Source organism: Aptenodytes forsteri, unplaced genomic scaffold (genome assembly GCF_000699145.1).
Source record: "Aptenodytes forsteri isolate BGI_AS27 unplaced genomic scaffold, ASM69914v1 Scaffold411, whole genome shotgun sequence".
Taxonomy (NCBI): Eukaryota; Metazoa; Chordata; class Aves; order Sphenisciformes; family Spheniscidae; genus Aptenodytes; species Aptenodytes forsteri.
In genome coordinates, this window is record NW_008794119.1 from 555,246 (window position 1) to 573,954 (window position 18,709).

The window sequence follows — 18,709 nt, forward strand, 5'->3', positions numbered from 1 at the left end:
ACAGATTTTCTTTCCTCCTAGTATTTCATGCACTTAGTGAACTATTCTGTACCACATAGGTAGAGAGTAAGTTGCTAACTATCAGTTAACATATAAGCAGGTTCTATGGAAGAAAGTATCTCTTGAAGCTATCCAGTTGCTCATAGTTTGATCTGGCAGGACACTTTGAAACACCAATCACTTGCCACATAGCAAAGTTTGATAAACGAGCAGACCCCTGGCATTTAATGGCACTCTGTAATCGATCTGTTGCCTTGCAGGAATACACAAACCTCTTGGTAGGCTTTTCTTGTTGTGAGTCCGAGCTGATTCAGACAGGACATGTAAAATGTTGAATGGGCCAGCAGTAGTTTCAGCATCATTGAATCAAGATGTAATTCTAGTGGGATACTTGGGATTTTAGTATATCACAATGAAGAAAGGCCAGTGCGTTGCATCACATCACAATTTTTACCTTAGTTAGCCTTTCTCCCACCATTCTGAGGCAATGGCATCAAGTAACAAAAAGGATATTGTTTTCCTGGATGAGCTGTGCTGTGTCAGTTCCCTCATCGATCCTAGAGCACCTTGTCCTGGCTAAAGGACCTTCTGTCTTTCCAAGTGATGCTGAGCCTTATCAGTCCGCCTCAAAGGCACTGTTTGTTGCCCCCAGGTACTCTGACTTCTTCTTGTGCTTCATCCACATCTTCCTCAGGAGGCTGGGCGTCCCGCACAGGTTGCCTCCCGTCAGCGGTAGGGAAGCTTCTGCTCCCGGTGGCAGGGTCAGGTCGTACTCTGCCGTCTTCCTCCAGCGCTGCCTGTGGCTGGCAAATAAAGCACAGATGCGTAAAGCATTCATCTCTGTGGCCCTTCTCCTCTGCTTACGACCACTAGCCATTGAAAACCAAGGGCTGCCTGTCTGCAAAGGTATGTCCGTGCCTCGCCTGTCCCTGGGACTGGCAAGTCCGGGGTGAGCAGGGGCTGGGCGAGGCAGTGGGCTTGGACACCGCAGCTGCCCCCTCCCTGCTGCCCCCGCTCCCCTTGGAGCCCCGCATTGACCTGCGATCTGGGTGAACACTCGCACCAGGGGACAGGCTATAAGTGGGACCACTACTCTGTAGCGTTTGCCACTATAGAAAAAGCTGGTAGGTGGTCGTTGACTTGCGATCTGGGTGAACACTCACACCAGGGGATGGGCTACAAGTGGGACCACTACTCTGTAGCATTTGCCACTATAGAAAAAGCTGGTAGGTGGCCTGGGGACAGAGCTGAGCCCTTCCACCAAAGCCCCGGGGACCATGCGGCAGCGCCCAGGCAGCGTGAGCTCCACCTGGCCGAGGGGGCTGCGCTGGCTTACACCGTCTGAGGGGGATTTATGTCTCTGCATACAAAGTGCAAGGACACTGTGACAATGAGCCTGTTACTGTCTTCAGGTGGCAATGGCAACATCTGAAATATCACCTGGATCCGTGTCTGGGTTAACTGTCTACTGATGAATGCATTTCTACTATGGTCAAACTGTTCCTTAATTACACTTAAAGGCAATAAAGCTTTGTTTAAAAAATATTTAATTACATTTTCTAAACTGCCTTAGGGCAAATATTATAGAATTCTTAAGGGGAAAATACTTAAATTTTGAATTTAGATGCTTTTCTTTCTAGTGATAAAACACAGCTGTAACTGGCACCGGGGCAGCTGTTTGAACGGCCATGGCTGACGATATAATCAGCATGTCCTTCAGCCGATCTCTCCCTGCCTTTGGGAAGCAAGCGGCATGGCTTTACTGTAAATCGCTGAGGTTTTACAGCTGCGATTCAGAGGAGATCTGCAGCTGAGCACTTCTTTGTGTTTCTGGTGAGAGTGTGACCTGTGGCGGAGGTGTCCCGTCCCCTTCCCTGCCCGGCAGCGCCCCACACGCAGCCCCCCAGGCTTGGCCGGAGGGGTGGGAAGGGACTTACTCGTCTGTAGGAGTGCCATCACCTGCGGGCGAGTCTGTGACAGCCGCCGCTTTTGCTGTGATATGGGCAACTGGCGATGGTGGGAACTGCGGGAGGAAAAGCATGTCATTAGGAAACGCCACTGATGAGCAGGGACCCCAGGTTCGTCTGAGGAAAGAGGCTGTTTTAGGAAAATGAATAAATACTGTAAATCTCTTAACAGGAGAAAGCAGGCTGGTCAAAGAATTGACTGCCCAACTCCTACCCACACAAATACCGATTGCTCACGTGAACGGTCTCACTGAGCTCAGCACAGGGCTCGTATGAGCAAGAATTACACCTCCCATCGAAGGAGGGAGGCTTGCAGAACTTTTTATTCCCTAGTTTTTATGTCTAGCTTCCCAAGGAGGCGAGGCTTTGTGCAGACTGAGCAGCCTGCCTCTTGCAGCTCTTCACAGGCCACCTCTACCGCTGGCTGGGAAGCAGCTGTCCCAGCCGTCACTGTTTCTTGAGCGTTCAGAAATGTTTCCCCATTTTGCCGGGTGCTGCTCTGTAGCGTGGGGGGCCCTGATTCATGCCCCAGTTCTGCCACGGCCCCACAAGTGCCTAATCATCGACTTCCTCCATGTCTTATTTGATCATAAATTGCCCGCCAGAACTGAGTCACATTTTCCCATAAACAGGCGACTGAGACTGGCATATCCTCCGAGATGGTAAGCTAAAGTGTGGGTTGCCCAGAAATAGAAAAAAATGTCAAAATTGTGATGTGCTGTCATTATTACAGGCAATAAACACACTGACTGATTTTACTGGCAATACTGAAAAATTTCTTTGTGTTATTGTCACTACTATAACTGGTCTCAAGCTGTCTAGGGCTATTTCCCATGGGATTAATCTGAGACTGGATACGTTTAGGTGTGCTCTGCAAGTATCCCAAGACTTAAAGATGTTTGAAATCACTTTTGCAAGCATCCCTTGAAATTTAACCGGGTTAATTATTGGTAGGTGCAATTAGTTTCATTACACTGAACGCCATTAATTTTGACCATCCTTCAATATTGTACAGTCATTTTTCTCGAGTGCAGCCCAGCTACCAGCTAGCAAGTATATTGCAGCCATCCAAAAGAGCATTTGAAGCCATGAAGTTTCTATAGCATGGTCTGGTGTTGGTCAGAAACTTTTCAAAGGACTATTTTCTGTTTGAAAATCTAGTTTTATAAAATGTAGGGACTTTGAAAATTTTTTTTTGGTAAGAAAAAGAAGGAAGGGAAAATGTTTTAGTAAAGCTTAGTCATTTTTAACCACAACATTTTGTCTGTCCATTACAGAACAGATTTTTGGTTTTTGTATGATGATTTGTCTATCAACTCTGTACTGACATTTTTGATTGGTCTGATTATCCTGTCAGGTTGGTATTCTGCAGAATATGAATTATGTGATGCTTGTTCCACTTTAGAAATTAATTTTTCCCCAATTTGTGAAATTCCTTGAGAAACAAGAGGCTAATTCCTCCCAGCTCTTGCAGGTGGCTGAGCATACAGAACGGGAGCCTGCCTGTTTCCATCCCACAACCCTTCCTGGTTCTCCGAGGGGCAGCCATCCTATGGCAGTCTCTGCTCCCAGCTAAGGATCCTCTGGCATAAATCATGTCTCAAAGCCTTAACGAAGACTGTGAAATCTGCACGTACTGTGACAGACTGGCATGCCGTTAATGTGGGACATACTGACAGGTACTAGGTTTTAAGATGCATCAGACAGTGGTAGTTGGTCTTGCTGTATTTACTTACCAGAGATTTTCCATCCAACAGGTGATTACACGACTTGGATGACTCTCGTTCAGTAATTCCCACTGCAAAGCGTAAGAAACATGGCATTTTCGGTAATTATCCCATTGGCACAACTTGTATTAAAAGCCTCCTTCCGTGCAGTTAAACCCAGATATGAACAGAGCCCAGATTCAGGTTATAGTCCCACTAGATTTGGTTACAGCCAAAAGTGCAGAAGTTTCTTTATTATGATTATCTACTGTGATGTCAAAGTAAGCGATTTTGGAATTGCTTAAGTCGTTCTGGAAAGTCACTCAACTGCTTGCTCCTAGACTTTTCAAATGAGATGAACTGTCCTTAGCAGACCAAGATAAGTGGGAGCCCTTCCCCCTCTGTGAACACTCACGTGTACGTATATACAAAGAGCGGTCCCGTCTGCTGCTCCTCAGCAGAGGTTGGGTAACGCAGTTTTTCTGCGTCTTGGAGCCCCCACTGCCAGGTTTGTCCTGCCTAGGAGATCATTCTCCTTTCTGGATTGCCCTGGGGAGTTATTCTTACCTGGGCAGAGATGTGTGCTACATCCACCCCATCACAGGGAGGGGTTCCAACCTTTCCGTCTGCCCGTGGCTGAGTGGCACCTCTCTCTGCTGTCCTCAAACCTGCAGGTTACCTTTCAGTTACAAGTGAGCACTCAGCCAATAACTCATCCATGGATAAATGCTCACTGACATTCCTGCTAGTTGCACCGAGGAAATAAATGAGTGAGGGATGCCAGATTTTTTTCATGGAGCCAAATCCTCCCATTTGGCTGTGGAAATGTGGAGATCTCTTTTTTTTTTTTCTTTTTTTTTTTTTTCCTTTTTTTTTTTTTTTTTTTTTTTTTTTTTTTTTTTTTTTTTTTTTCTTTCTGTTCCTGGCCATTTTCGGTTGTCTGCTGATTTTAAAAGGATATTCAGGTAAGTGAAGACCAAGGACCTACAGAAACACCAAGATTCACCAAGACAGAGGATAGAATATGATTCACAACTGCTGTGACCAATGGAATATAAATAATGACAACAAACATCAGAAATAGCCAAGGTGCTGCTGTCTCCAGCATCAGTTAGCAATCAGAACTGTCGTCTTCTGGGGGCAATACTTGACCATGATAAATAACTTAACCAGCCTCTCTCTTCCCGCTTCCCTCCCCCTCCCCCCAGTAATTCCATTAGGTACCTAACTGTATCCCTCACATCAAAGTTTAATTCAATTACCTCCTCTAATCTTGCATATTAGGCACTAACAATATTCAGCAAGCGGCTCCAGGCATCAGTGCTTCAGCTAATGCCCACATTTTCTCTTTTTCTTTTTTTTGTTTGCTCTTACATTGTCTGATTCTTCCCTTCAGCCTGTCCCTCTTCTTATTAGATATAGAAAATGTTCTGGCCAAGTTTTAGCAAAATACGTAAGCAAAAGTAAGTCCTCATGGCTTCAGGTTCATAAGCGCTCTTCAGGACAGTGGTGGCTGGGTGCGGTGTGAATTTCACTTCCAGAAGGTGCTATGGGTGTCCAGGCCTGGGACAAGGGTTGCTCCACATCTGTTATTCTGACTTGCCCTGTGTTTCCAAGATGAATACTTGTACAAAAACTTGGTACAAAACCAAGTACTTCTTTCCTGGAGAATAAGTGCAATTTTTTTTAATCTATCCATCCTGTGAAGCAAAGCACAGCTTTGAGTGCAGTCAGGGGTTTCTTGTTCTGGCCTTCCATTACACTTACTTGCCTTCCTGCGTGCTGGAATGCACCGTCCTTACGCTTTGATATTTGGGTAGGCCTTCCGATGCTAGCAATAAGTGTGCTGATGCTCTCATCTATGTTCCTGTTTACACATTTTTCGCTTCCTCTGGAAGTTGAACTGTTCGCTCTATGACCCAGATTTCAAGTTGTGCTTTACCAAATCTGAAGTCTCTCTGATATTCAACAGTACTTGTCTATGGAGCAAGCATGGAAAACTCTACAGGCAAAACTATTTCCAGTAAGAAAGTTGAAGGATGTTTTTGAAGCGTGAAATTTATGTGGAGGTCACATTTGTACAGAGATTAATGAAAATAGATGATACATATCCATACATATACCTCACTTCGTATCACATTATGCTGGTCCTTCCTAGACTCTCTCATGGCACCCTGTTCTCTGTGTAGGTATTATTAGTACGGTGCGTACTGAAACCAGACACTGCAGCACATCACAGCAAAGAGCTATTTCTATTTTCATATAAATATTTGCAAACACTTCTACTTTCCTCCCCTTAAAATGCTGAATCTGTAAAGTCAGGCACTCAAAAGTTATGAAATACCAGAACTGGACTGGAAGTTATTTCATCCCCCCAAGGATCTAGAGATTCAGGCTCTTAATTTGTGACCAGAAACCGTTTTTCCACAGACTTTCTGCTTCACTCATATAGACAGCGTTCACTCAGAAAGCAGTTGTTCATCCTTAGCTTTTATTTCTCAGTGCACAGTCCTATTCTTAGTTTCCCCACCAGTGAATCCTCTGAGGACAGAACTATTAATATTTTCACCTGCTTTTCTGTATTACTGATCACTGTGGTCATCATCTGCACAAATGTTCTAAAAACCCAGCTTCGTCACCTCCAGGAGGACAAGGAGTTATGCCAGGGAAGCAGGGGTAGGTACTGAGTTTAAGGTCAGAGGTTCCTGGGATCCAGTTTTTCAGAGGCTTGAGGAGGATGCAGCACTGTTCATAGTCAAAGTGCAGTTTTTAGTGCAGCAGGAACTGAGCGCTCCCGGGTGTTGCAGTTGGAGGTGTGAAGCAGGCACCCAGAAAAGGGGCATACATCAGCTGTGTGAGGTGACGAGCATCACCGAGGAGTCTGGTGGCAGGGATGGACAGACCCTAGGGAGCTATTGCAGGAGACACCCTGCCGTGGTCCCCGAGTACCTTCTGTGCTGGTGGGAACAGGGGTCCGACAAACAACCATGGCGAGGTTGTTGCACAAGCTTAGGCAGCCCTGCAGTAGCTCTCTTGTCTTGTCCAGATGCTCCTGGTGAGTTTGTCCTGTCCTGTTCTCCTCACTCCCTCCTTCCACTCCTCAGTGAGTCCTTTTTTAAAAATTTTTCATTCTAATTTAAACTTAGTTTCTCCCTCTTTCCCGTTCAGCATTCCAGTTTCTTTGCCCAATCGCTTTCCTTTCTCTCCCTACGAGAACTGTTTCCCCCTTTTCTGCTCTTCTTTTTGGATCCCTATATCTTTTCGCACCTACCTGTCATCCTTTACTTTTTGTTGCCCCTAAGAGCAGAGACCAGCAGTCCCTCCTTTCTCCCCCACCGGCTCTCTGCCACACACCACCCCACAGCCGGTCCCAGCCACTCCTCCTCCTCTCCCCCCTCCAGCCCCAAAGCCCCAGCTTTTTGTTCAGCCATTTCTTGTCGCCGGTCCTGGTTTGAGATCTTTCCCTATGGTCCCAAGCTCAGTTTGTTCCTTCCCAGTTTCCCAGGCCCCGTTCTTGTCTGGTCTGTGTTCAAATGGGATGGCTTATGAGCAGTGCGGTTGCAGACTGGTGGTGTGAAGAATGTGCACCTTCATGGTAGTACCTGCTTTACAGATTTAGCACCTTTTAACAGCTAAATGTCCAATGTCTCTACCAAACACGTGTCATATGGGATTTTTTCAAAGGCTTATGACTGACTTACGACTTTTTCAAGGGAGAGCAAAAGATGCGGTTTTGATTAAAAGGCCACCCCTTGCCAAACTGCATGGCCCTGCTCCAGCTTCGACCTTCCAAACAAAACACACCAGCATTGAAGGAGCTGAATGACCCGTCTATTTATGTTTACTCATTTCCTTGGTTTTGCATTGGCAAACTCTATTTTTCCTTCACGGGTTCTCACAAATATGCTGAACAAGTTTTGGTTGAGAAAACAAAATCAGGTCTGTGGCTGACATCCAGAATCTAAAATTTCATCCCAAATAATTATGTTCTGGCAAGTTCTAAGCAGGGATCTTATACAATAAGATGACTCAGGCGAACTCAGTAATATGCAATCTATCATTTCTGAAATATTGTCAGCCTTTGGAAAGGGAGCGTTTATGACTGAATAAAGCGCGTTTATGACTCAGAATAAAGCGAGAGCTCTGCAATGCCATGGTCGTTATCTCATTAATTCCACCGGACATTTTAAGCATGGAAGTATCCTTCAGGTACATAACAAAGCACCTGCTTCACTGCAGACTGGAAGACTGCAGCATCTAAAAGTGTTCTGAAGCCACAGAGGAATAAAGCCACTTTTGTGGACTTACTGTGCTGGGCAGCGCCCTTGGCAGGGCAGGGTCCCCGCTGCCCGCTCTGCAGGCGGCCCAAGCCCCGCACCTCATCTTCGCTGTACAGCATCTGGAGGAGGTCACCCTGGTGGGGCTGCAGCTTCTCCGTCCTGTGGGGCCGATGATCGGACACGGCTACCACCTACAAGGAAGAGGCAAAACCATCCCGTTACACCCGGCCTTGGAGATAAGGTGGTTTGTCAAGGTCACAGGGGAGCAGCATGACGCTTGCTCTTCCCACTGCTTTACTGTCATCCAAAGGGGATTTTGTTGGGTGGGGACTGTCAGATTTGAAGGGTTTGTTTTGTTTGGGTCCTGCCTCTGTGCATGGGATGTATAAAAGTATGGGAAAATCACGTGTGGTCTCTCTGGGACCCAGCTACTTAGTTGCACCTTTCTGTATTCTCCTCAGGAGACTGAAATGTGGTCCTTTTCAAGATCTACTGAATAGGATATGCCTTTGAGACAGCTCAAATTTAATTTCTTATCACATTGTATCTTGGGCAATCAGTTAAACTTACGCAATGTGAATTATAAATGCTATTTCTTCATGGCCTCTCCTGTCTTTTGGACTTATTTGCATTTTATACCTGGTAAATGACTACAGAGGATACAAGGCGGTGAATAATTGTGCTCCTAGAGATTAATTTTCACAAACATTAGCTTGCACAAACGAAACTCACTGAGAGCTGCATCTTTGAACATTAGGCCCCCTTTATCTTGAACGGAGTCCCTGAAAACGATCATGGACAAAATCAAGTTCTTTTCTACATCGATCGCAACTCAGCCATGGCACTCACTGTGCTGCCACAGGCAACTGGGGAGGCCAGAGCTAATGTGAGCTTAAAAAACAGGGATAGGCTCCAAGCAGGTGGATCCATCAGGACGGTTATCCAGGATGGTCCGGAAACAATTTTCTCAAGAAGATTAAAGTCCCAACAGCAGGGAAAGAGTGTTTCATACTTTGTTTTTTCTTATTCTTCTCTGAAGACTTCCTATTGTCACACAGAGAACAAGGGCGAAGATCCAAACCAGCAAGGAAACAAGACACATGGCAAGTATTCCGACTGTTTCCTATTAGATGTACTTATGTTGATCTTATGTTGGAAGACCAGGAGAAAAGCAGTTACTTGCATCTAACTGATGACTGATAGTTGCCATCTATGTGTTTTATATATAAATACAGTTATTTTGTCTCAAGACTGACACCAGCAACTGACCAGTCCGCTATTGGCATAGAAAAAGCCTTAATTCCATCTATTGCTCTGCCTTCTAACATACATTGAAGATAAAAACAAGACCGCATTCAAGCATGTCCCCTCACGCAAAATTGTCCATTTTCTTTAAGTAAGTTTTAATTCAGTTTGCCATTAATCTGCAATATTCTGTGTACGTGAATTTTTACACAGATATAAAACCACATGCAAACCAATGTTTTCCAAAGCAGGAAAAAAGAAACACCCCAACCTGACCACTTTTTACTCTTTTGACTCCATGTACCCTCAGGCGTCTGGAGAAGGCTACATGACCTAGAGACTACTGACCAGCAGGACAAAGAGCAGAAACGGCCCAACAGCAGGCAAAAATACTGCTGGTAAGGGCTGGTGAGGCAACCAAAACCTAATCCAAGACGTAAGAGGGGTTTTCTCTTAGTTCTGTGGATTTTGGCACACAGCCTAACACAGTCCCTGCTCCGTAAGCTACTTAAGGACGTGTCCAGTGTTAAGTTAAAGTCAAAGGGACTACTGGTGTCCTTGAAGACAAGCACGTGCTAAAGGAGGCTGCGGCTGGGGCCCAGCTCTACTGACCACAAATCTGGTGCTGCCAGACAGAGCCGAGCCTCAGCGTCGTTCCGATAATTCAGAAATGAGGGTGATGCTGGTGGTGGGAAGCATCCTGTTGCTGCTTAAGCAGTTGCTGTTGACTCCCTCCCAGCTGCCCCTGGACCAGTTCCAGGACCTCCCCATCCCTCTGCAGCAGCTCCTCGCAGGCTCCCGTGGCCATGCACGGGTGTGCAGCTCACTGCACCACCCTGATCACCCGAACCTTGCAAGCTGCTTACCAGAAGCGTTACCCCCCATCACCACAGCGACATCGGTGGAGACATCTGTCTTCATCACTAATACGATGAGGCGGTGGCTGGCAGGGGTCTCTCATGACAACCCTTGGAGTCTGCCTCACGTGAACCGAGCTCTTCCAGCTGTCAAAGAATGCTACAAAGCTCACCTTTCCCAACAGCTCTGGAAATATGCGCAGTGCTCTTGGTCACACTCAGTTGTCTTTGGTGTGTGACAGAAAATGTCTTCAACCCTCTGCTACTGAGCCACCTGAGGTCACTTCTTTTGCATGGTCATGGAAGGAGCATTTTTGGTAAGTAGGATGCTGGCTGCAGTCGTCTCTATTCCTGAAAGTGGCTGATTTGATCAGTGTAAATCACCACAAACTTGAAACTTAACAATCTGCCTATGCATTGCAAAGGATGAAATTTGGTTTGGGGAAAGGAAGCAGGACTTTAAACTCCATTAATAGGAGTTTATTTAGGCGCGTTGTCTATGTTTTCAAGATTCCTTGTTACATGTCATATCAGTAATGCCAAAATGCCTTCAAGCAGAAGAATCTGTATAAATAAGTTGCAATGCCATTTTCCATTACAGCTGGAGACAACAGCGCAATCTCTATAGCACATTTTCAGTTAATATCTTTCCTTGCAGCATTTGGCTTTAGTACACTTTTGGAGTTTCTTACCTCCTAATTCAAGATTTCACTGTGACTTTGGCTACCTCACCCATTACTGTAATATGTAAAGACTTATCTAGGTCAGGAAACTAAACCTGCTGTAGCGCAGTTTTGATCTAAACTGGAGCTGACATTTCTCTAGGGTACCTAGGGTAAGGCAGAAGGATCAGCTGGAAGTCACTTTTCTTTTCTAGATGTACCAGGGAATTTAAATCTGTGTGAATGGCAGTCAGCCAAACTATGCAGAATTAGTAAACTGCTCTCTAAATAACTACTGTTTTTAGAACCTGTAAGTCCCTTGACCAGCTCAGTCTGTTTGCAGGATGCCAACTGTGAATTCAGAGCTCAGGAAAGTCTCTTTTTTGTGGATTTTACCACCTGGCATACCCACTGTTGGAATTAGCTGTGTTGAACAGGGAGCACGGAGGATGCAGGAGGGTTGCAGAGCGGTGCAGAGGGTGTTCCAACAACCCAGCCAGTGCTCCTCGACCCAAAATCCCACCGCCAAACCAACAACCGACCAGAAAAAGTGACAATTAAACATCTGGCTTTGGATAAAACTTTGAAGCTTAGAGGCCGAACAACGAAGTGCTTGTTAGTGGAGGAAATGCCAGATTTGTAGAGTTAAGCTCTTTTTGATGGTCTAATGCTGATACAATTTTTAATGTGGCAGCACTAGCATGCACAGAGGGATTTGCCATTTTTCTGCAAAGTAGCCAGGTACTGGTGTCCAGACAGTTCTACCCAAAGGATTTTGGGGCTAGAAGAGCAAGGAAAGAGAAGGGAAAGATCTGCTATCACTGGAAATAACTCTTAATAGGGCAATAGGAACTGCAAATAAGCATACTGGTGAAACAGTCAAAAAAAAGGTGTTTCCCTCTTTCTCTCACCCTTCCACATTCATGATTGTGCTTTTGGGATGGGTTCTTGAATGTGATGGAAGTTACCCCCCAAGGTCAGTCATTTGAATGTTAAATCACTTAATGCTACACTGCTTGAGTATTTCTGCCATGAAAAAAAGGTCTGGCAGATGTCCACGTTGCTTGCTATTTTTGCCCTTGCCAAGAATTAAAGTTGTGCATCCACTGCAATCACCAGAGCAGAAGATTTCATGTTAGCTGAGGCCTTTCTACAGCACTGACTGCAGGTGCAGCGGTAAAAGTGAGAAATAAATAATCATTCTGCTACTTTTCTGTGGGTCTAGAAATTGGCAATCACAACTTCCTCACAGGCATGTATATTCCAGTACGCGATTTATTTGCATGCTTGCGCATGAGCTGTAAGCAGCTGCATCATACTGAAGAAGGGGAATGCACAAGCCTAAGAGCTGACTGTGCCAATTGCTTTGGTTTGAGAGCCTGGCTTGTTTTCTTAGCTGGAGCTGCAGACCATTCCTCAGGCTCTGTGCTCCAACTGCTAATATGGTGCTGCCTGCACCATGACTAAGGGCCAATCAAAGGACGTCTTTAATCGGGGTCAGGAAAGCCCCAAAGGAAAAAAAAATCCTCTAAAAATACAGCAACAAAACAGGGACTTTCTTATCTTATTTTCTTAGACCTTTATGAGTATAGCGCTGCTACAGCAGCTGATCCAATCCAAATCAAATATTAGAGGCTCCCACTCAATAGAAACAACAACTATCTGCTGAGATTTGGAACATCATAACAGACATACAGTTGCCCTAGATTTCAATGAGAGCTAGCTGAAAAATTTCCAGCTGACTAGTTTTATGAGAAAATTCTGGTTAGAAGAAATCTGGGCATTTTGTTGGAAAAGTATCTATTTTGTCAAAAAATTGAGGGAGAAATTATCTGAGCATTCTGTTTTATTAAGTCGGAATAGTTCACTTTGGTTTGGACTTTTCTGCTCTTTTTCCATTATGGGACAAACAAAATATACCAAAGGCATAAAAATAAAAAAGGAGTATCTCAAAATGGCTGATTTTGAGTAACACTCCGACAATGACTTTCATCCTCATTTGGAATGAAAAGTCATTTTGAAACCTCAGCCTGAGTTACGGGACAAAAATAAGATATTTCACAATTTGAGAAAATACACAGATACATAGTTTTTACTCAGACACCACAGGCGTGTTATTGGCCCTTCCTGGGGGCCACTTCAGGCATCCTGTGAAGTGTTGGGATCCTGCGATACGCTTTAATAATCAAGAGAGGGGATGGGAGTAAACGTGGCGAGTTTTTTCCCCGTGCACGGGTAAGTGTGGTAAGCAGGAGGGACCTACGGTGCTGTGGGGAGATTAGGGAATCAGGAATATGAAGAGAAGGCTAGTTACAAACGAAGATGGGGCTGGGAAGTAGGATAGGGCATGGAAAAGGAAAGACCATGGAGCAAAATATTTCATCAAAGTGCTAGAGAAGAGACAGGTCTGTAGTGAGAAGAAATGCTTTGGCAGAAGAGTCTCAAAGCTTGTAAAAAGTGCTTTGATATGCACAAGAGAAAGAGGCTGTCATTCCTGCAAGTCAGAACTGTGATAAAAGGATCGTGGAAGGGGTTGTGAATGGGCCAAGTGGATTTAAGGAGGGAAAACTGGCTCTGAAGACAAGAAACCTCAAGCCCGAACCAATGTGTCAAAGTGTCCAAACTTGGAAAACCTTTTCTCAGAGCATGAAAAATGTTCAGTTCTTTTACTGTTGCTGTTATTATTATTTATTTAGTCATAATAATTGGGGGCAAAAATGTTTACAGACCTATTGAAGAGAACTGCGGGGAACAAGAGTCCCCCATACAGCGAAGGGAAAATGGGGAGGGAGGAGAAAAAAAGCTGAGACTGCGCAGCACAGCGCTGCAGGCGAGAGGGCTGTGCTGGGTGGTGGGGCTGGGCACGGCTGGGTGGGAAGGAAAGGACCATGCCCGTGCCCAGCTGCAAGCCGCCACCCTGCTCTTTAGCTGCAGGTCGACCCCGTGCCGTTCGGCTGGGCTCCTTTGCACGAGGGCCGTGAAAATGGCTCGTGCCCCAGCAGCAGCTGTGGGACAGCAAAGGGGGGACAAGCTCTTCTTTGGGGCTGCGCACACCTTGCCTTCGTGATTAAAAATATCGAACAACTTACTGAGAGAGGGCTCAGTTGTTAGTTTTTCTCTGCATTTGTGAAGGGCAGGCAGAGTAGAAAATGGAGTCAGGGATGCTGCCAGTTGGGAGCTTGGCTTATTGAATTTGGGGGGGGCACCTCACCTGCAGGGAGTGGGGAAAACTCCGGCTGTGCCCTCTGTGCCGGTGCACCAGGGGTGAGCCGAGGACAGGCAAGAGCCGCTGGGATCAAGTCACAAGCATCCTCCTGTGGCTCTCTCAGAGCCATCTTTTTGAGTCGAGGTTACAGTCCATTGCTGGGTGGTTTTATCCCAAATTCCCTGGGGAATGTGATACTGGCTCCTTGATTAATGCATGTATGTATTGATATGATTTGTCTGCTTTTCATTCCTGCATGTCCCTCTGGCACTATTATTAGGGCTTTATGGATAAGAATTAAATCTGTGATTCCCTCAGATGACCCGTGTTGATAAGCTGTTATGTTCATTTTGACTGGCTCTGCACAGACAGACTGTATTTTTTGAAGTTTCAAAGCGCTTCTGTAGATAAACTGTAGCTTTACAGAAACTCCCCTTTCTGTTTCCCACCTCACTCACTGCATCAGACACCGATGCACTTCTTTGCCCTGAAAGATCTGCTTCCCATTTATGCATGACATTTTTAAGGACAAATGTAGCCAACTAGAATTAAAAAAAAAAAGGGGGGAGAGAAAAGGAGATATTTTTCTTACACTCTTTGTTAGGATGTGCTGCGTACTTTTGGCTCGTCTTCGGGCAGGACTACATGCTGCAAAAAGAAGAACAGGAACATGGTCAGGGTGCAGTGGAGGCGGACAAGATGAGGCTACACATGCCTCTAAAAGTCCTCCGTGAGAATACATTGGGGGCATGGGGGGGGAGGGGGGAGAAAGGGTTGAAGGAGGATTCCAGCTGAAACAAACCAAAAGAAAGTCCTTTTTAATGTCATCTCAGAGACCATGCTCTAGCTATACAATACAGACATCCGTGGGCACAGGGCAACAGCCTTCCCCAAGTTTCTGTACCTCTCCCATAGGCTTCCAGGAGGAACCGTCCTTCCCCTTTCTGAGTTTTGATCTGGCCTCCCACCTGCCAAAGTTTCACAAGGAAATGAGCTTCTCTTTCCATCCAGTCACCTTCAAACATGACTAGTGTATACATTAACTTTGGAGAGGCCTATAATTTTATCTAGATAGGGACTTCTTCAATAAGCTCGAACTGCTTCGTGACATCGTTTCAGTTTTACTGCATGATGTCCAAAGCACAACATTTGCACTAAGCCTAGTCTTTACTTTTTCAATCCTCAAAATGCCCCGTTAGGTTCCTTAACTTGGGGCATTTTGCTTAAAGTCTCTTTCTCAATTTTATTTCTTAAACCCATGAAGACACCAAAATCATAAGCAAACCAGAATCGCTAGCCACTGGACACACAAGATGCCAGGACCATAAGCCAAGCTTTTGACTGGACTGAAGCGATTGGTTTTGGGTGGGGCTTTTTTTGGACAAAGTGAAGATTGTTTCAACACTTGTTGTTTCAGTTTGACTTGAAACTGGCCTGAAAAACTCAGTGATACTCCCACCTCTCTCTCTCATCATGTCTTACCCTTTGCCCTTTAAAATTATTGCTCTTCCACGTGTTCAGGATACAGGAGTCATGACTACAGGATTTAGCAGCCGGTGACAGAAACAGGCCTGTAAAAACCTGCCAAATTTGGAGAATTAATTCCAATTCTAAAGGCTGACCCTGAGGGCAAGGCAGGTGAATGGGGGTTTCCTATTCAGGCTCCGCATATAGTCCAAAGGCTTTGACGAGCCAGGAAGGTTTGTTATGGGATGACAGGTGACTCTTGCTCTCCAGGTAAGCTTTCCTTTAAATTTTTGGCATACATTCAACTCCAGGAGTTGCAGTGCTTGTCGTTGCTACGTGCTAATGTTTGCAGAGAGTTTTGAAGCTGTGGAAGCAGCTGGAGTTCACTCAAGGCTGCTCATTTCTGCAGCCAAACTCCTCTCCTCTGATGGCAGGAACAACAAGTGACCAGGCTTTCCAGGGCTCTGGTACAAGCAGAGCTGGCAGTGGGACCAAAGCTACTCTTCCTAGACAGCTTGTGTGTGTCTAAAAGCCACCCCTCGACACCCCAGTGAGGATATAAGTGCTGAGCATTAGGACCCCACTGGCTAGAAATAAAGTTTCGGCCGATGCTCTGCCCACAGTGAAACAGGACAGTAACACGGGAGGTGATAAATCTTGCCCAGGGTCCCTGCCAGCGACCCGTTGCAGCACAGGGTACTTCCACACCGAACTCATCACAAGTAAGTTATCTGCCTGTATAGAGCTTGAGAGTGTGCTAAGCTGTCAGTTTGATTACAGTCTGTTTTGCACGGCGTGGTATCCTCAGGGATCCCTACTGCCTTCTCCTGCAGGACACGTTTTATATTTTAAACCATGGTGAGTGTGGGATGAAAACCAGACAAACATAATGGAGGTGGGGTTTTTTCCTAGGAATATGTTGTAACTTGCTTATGAAGCTGCTGCAATCACCTTTCCTTCTGGAATTTCATCGTGTGAGGACTAAACTAATTGCTCACAAACAAAACACTCAAGTGCAGAAAGTTTAGTGATGCAAGGAATCATCTTCATGTCTCTCTGGTATTGTATGTATTTTACTGGACAGTGTGAGGAGCACAGTTTATATGGATTTCTACCAGAAGCAAGTACCGCTGTGCTGTTATTGGTACCCAGGCTGGTGCACAAGGAGCAACACATAAATGTGCCCAGGTGATAAATTTGCATATTTTCAGAGTACGTTATGATCCACAGTCCAACTCTCTGCCTGTCGTCTGCCAGCACGAGTGGCAAATGGCTTACAGGGGCTGAAGAAAGGCAAGGCATGAAAGGCAAGTCACAGCACCAGCAAACATGCAATTACTTGAATAGCCACTGAATGAAGAATGAATCACGGAGGTAGCCAGAAGTGACCCACTTGCGCGGGAACACAATGGCAGCAATGCAAACAGTGGGGCTGCGGGGCTCTGCCTGCAAACATGATTTTCTGCAGGGAGTGGGAGCAGGAAGGGAAGAATGAATCCTTGCAGATGATGTTGCTGGGTTTGCCTGCAAAAGGTTGTTTGTATGTACAGACCAGCTTTTGGGCAACAAAACCAATTACAGTGATGGTTCACTTTGTCATTTCCACTTATATTCTGAAATTAAGCAGCTGAGAGCTCATGCTCGCAGCTTGCAAGTAAAGATCTGATCTGGCCCCACAATTTGTTTTCCCTGCTTTTACCTGCTTTCTTTTTCTTGTTGCTGAAGTATGCAGCTATTGAGTTTAAACTAATTTGTTCAATCAAATGCAGACTGGGCTTTGTCCGGTTCTTACTCTTCATTACAAGCAATTAATGTTAATCATGCATTCATTTCCAGGGCATGGCTTTGGAAATGTTCCACTTATTGAGCCAGCAGACTTAAATCCAACATTCATGCAGTTCACCCGGTTCATCTGAGCTGCTAACTGCTCGCAGAACTTCATTTTCTTTTCTATTCCACAGAATAGCCACACAGTTGCAAGCTGTCACTTTAGCAATTACCTCATAGGTATATCAACACCGATTCCAGATCTCCCAATTTTGCCAGTGCAAAGATTTTACACAGCCACAGTGTCGAGGCACCTGCACAGATTAGCTCCATAAACAAGCGGCGAGCGCTGGACTGCAAGCAGAGCACAGCACGGCAGAACAGATGAGCTGCTCGCTTCAGAGATTTCCCCGACGCTAAACATCCCATCCATCTAAAAGACAACACCGTAGCAGTTGTTACAGTTTTGATGTACTCACATTTGGATGAAATCACAGTGGTGAAAACTTCTAAATTTTCGTCGCTGCAGCTGTAAATCTGGTGCATTTTCCACCTCTCCCTCCTGACTGCCTTTCAGCTTCATGCAACCGCTCTGAACTTCTGGTAAATAGGTTTCACTAATCCAATCTGGCTCTGTGATCATTGTCCAGATCTACAAAGGACAGACTGATGCTGTGATCTCATCTCATTCCATATTCTTCATTGCAACATTTTCTGCTCCCATCTGCCTTTCTATGAATACTATTAATGCAAAGATTTAATTTAGCTGTTACTTAACCCTCTATTCAGATAGGAACATTTTATTTTATGTCTCCTTTTACCAGTTTGGAGAATCCTCTACAATAAATGGCTAATAATTAAAGTCTCTTCTGTGCAGCCAATGTATAGGCAAATAAACGTTTACAGAAGTACTGCAAGGATTTTTAAAATAAGTTGGGTTAATACTTGGTGTACTTTAACACATTTATCATAAAAATTTGCTCCTCCCATATAATGAGGAGCTGATTCTAGGTGTATTAAGAAAAGCATTTTGTGCTTTACCTTTTGAGTTCATAAACTAGTGCCTGAATCCTGGGCACTTCAGTGTAAAATTTCAAATGCGGATGACTAAAGAAGGGCACGTCAGGCAGACGTCCATAGTTCTATATCCCCCTACACTTCAGTGGCTGCAGAGGGAGGGCAGGTGGCTCAGTCATAGATGAGTTCCTACATGACTTGATGGTTCTGGGGCCTAATTCCGTATTTATGCACTTCAATAAAGGGTCTTCTTGCCAAAGCTTTTCATTCCTTAATGCTCCCATCAGAAATTGTTCCTTTCCACATCTACGAAAATCAGCCCCCTCAACTTCTGGTGACTTACTGCTGCCATGGACACCTAAGATAGAAAATTTTGGCTTGCAGGCTCCAGCAACTGATGTAGCAGAAACACTTTCAAGTGTGAATAATGATATTAAATTATATCAGTCTAATGAATAGCCTTCATTACTAGCACGTGTGTGTAATTGACACAAAAACTAGTGCTGTCTTCTCCTATAGACGTCTGCCACCAACAG

General features: G+C 45.1%; 1 protein-coding gene across 1 annotated transcript; it reads right to left on the reverse strand.

Moving 5' to 3' along the window:
- Positions 1–616: 616 nt before the first annotated feature.
- CUNH8orf46 (chromosome unknown C8orf46 homolog) lies at positions 617–17,702 on the reverse strand. Its single transcript, XM_009276811.1, has 6 exons — positions 17,636–17,702; positions 14,515–14,570; positions 7,982–8,144; positions 3,704–3,765; positions 1,938–2,023; positions 617–803 (listed from the first exon to the last, which is right to left on the reverse strand). The coding sequence occupies exons 1-6, from the start codon at positions 17,700–17,702 to the stop codon at positions 617–619; spliced, it is 621 nt and encodes a 206-aa protein (XP_009275086.1).
- Between the last annotated feature and the right edge of the window lie 1,007 nt (positions 17,703–18,709).

What these genes read in the sequence shown, in the direction of transcription:
- CUNH8orf46 (XM_009276811.1), bottom strand. Translation starts at nt 17,702, where the DNA reads ATGCACCAGATTTACAGCTGCAGCGACGAAAATTTAGAAGTTTTCACC. An exon ending in TGTTGGATGGAAAATCTCTG is followed by an intron (nt 2,024 to 3,703) that starts GTAAGTAAATAC and finishes TTCCTCCCGCAG; the next exon opens with TTCCCACCATCGCCAGTTGC. An exon ending in GATGGCACTCCTACAGACGA is followed by an intron (nt 804 to 1,937) that starts GTAAGTCCCTTC and finishes TTTATTTGCCAG; the next exon opens with CCACAGGCAGCGCTGGAGGA.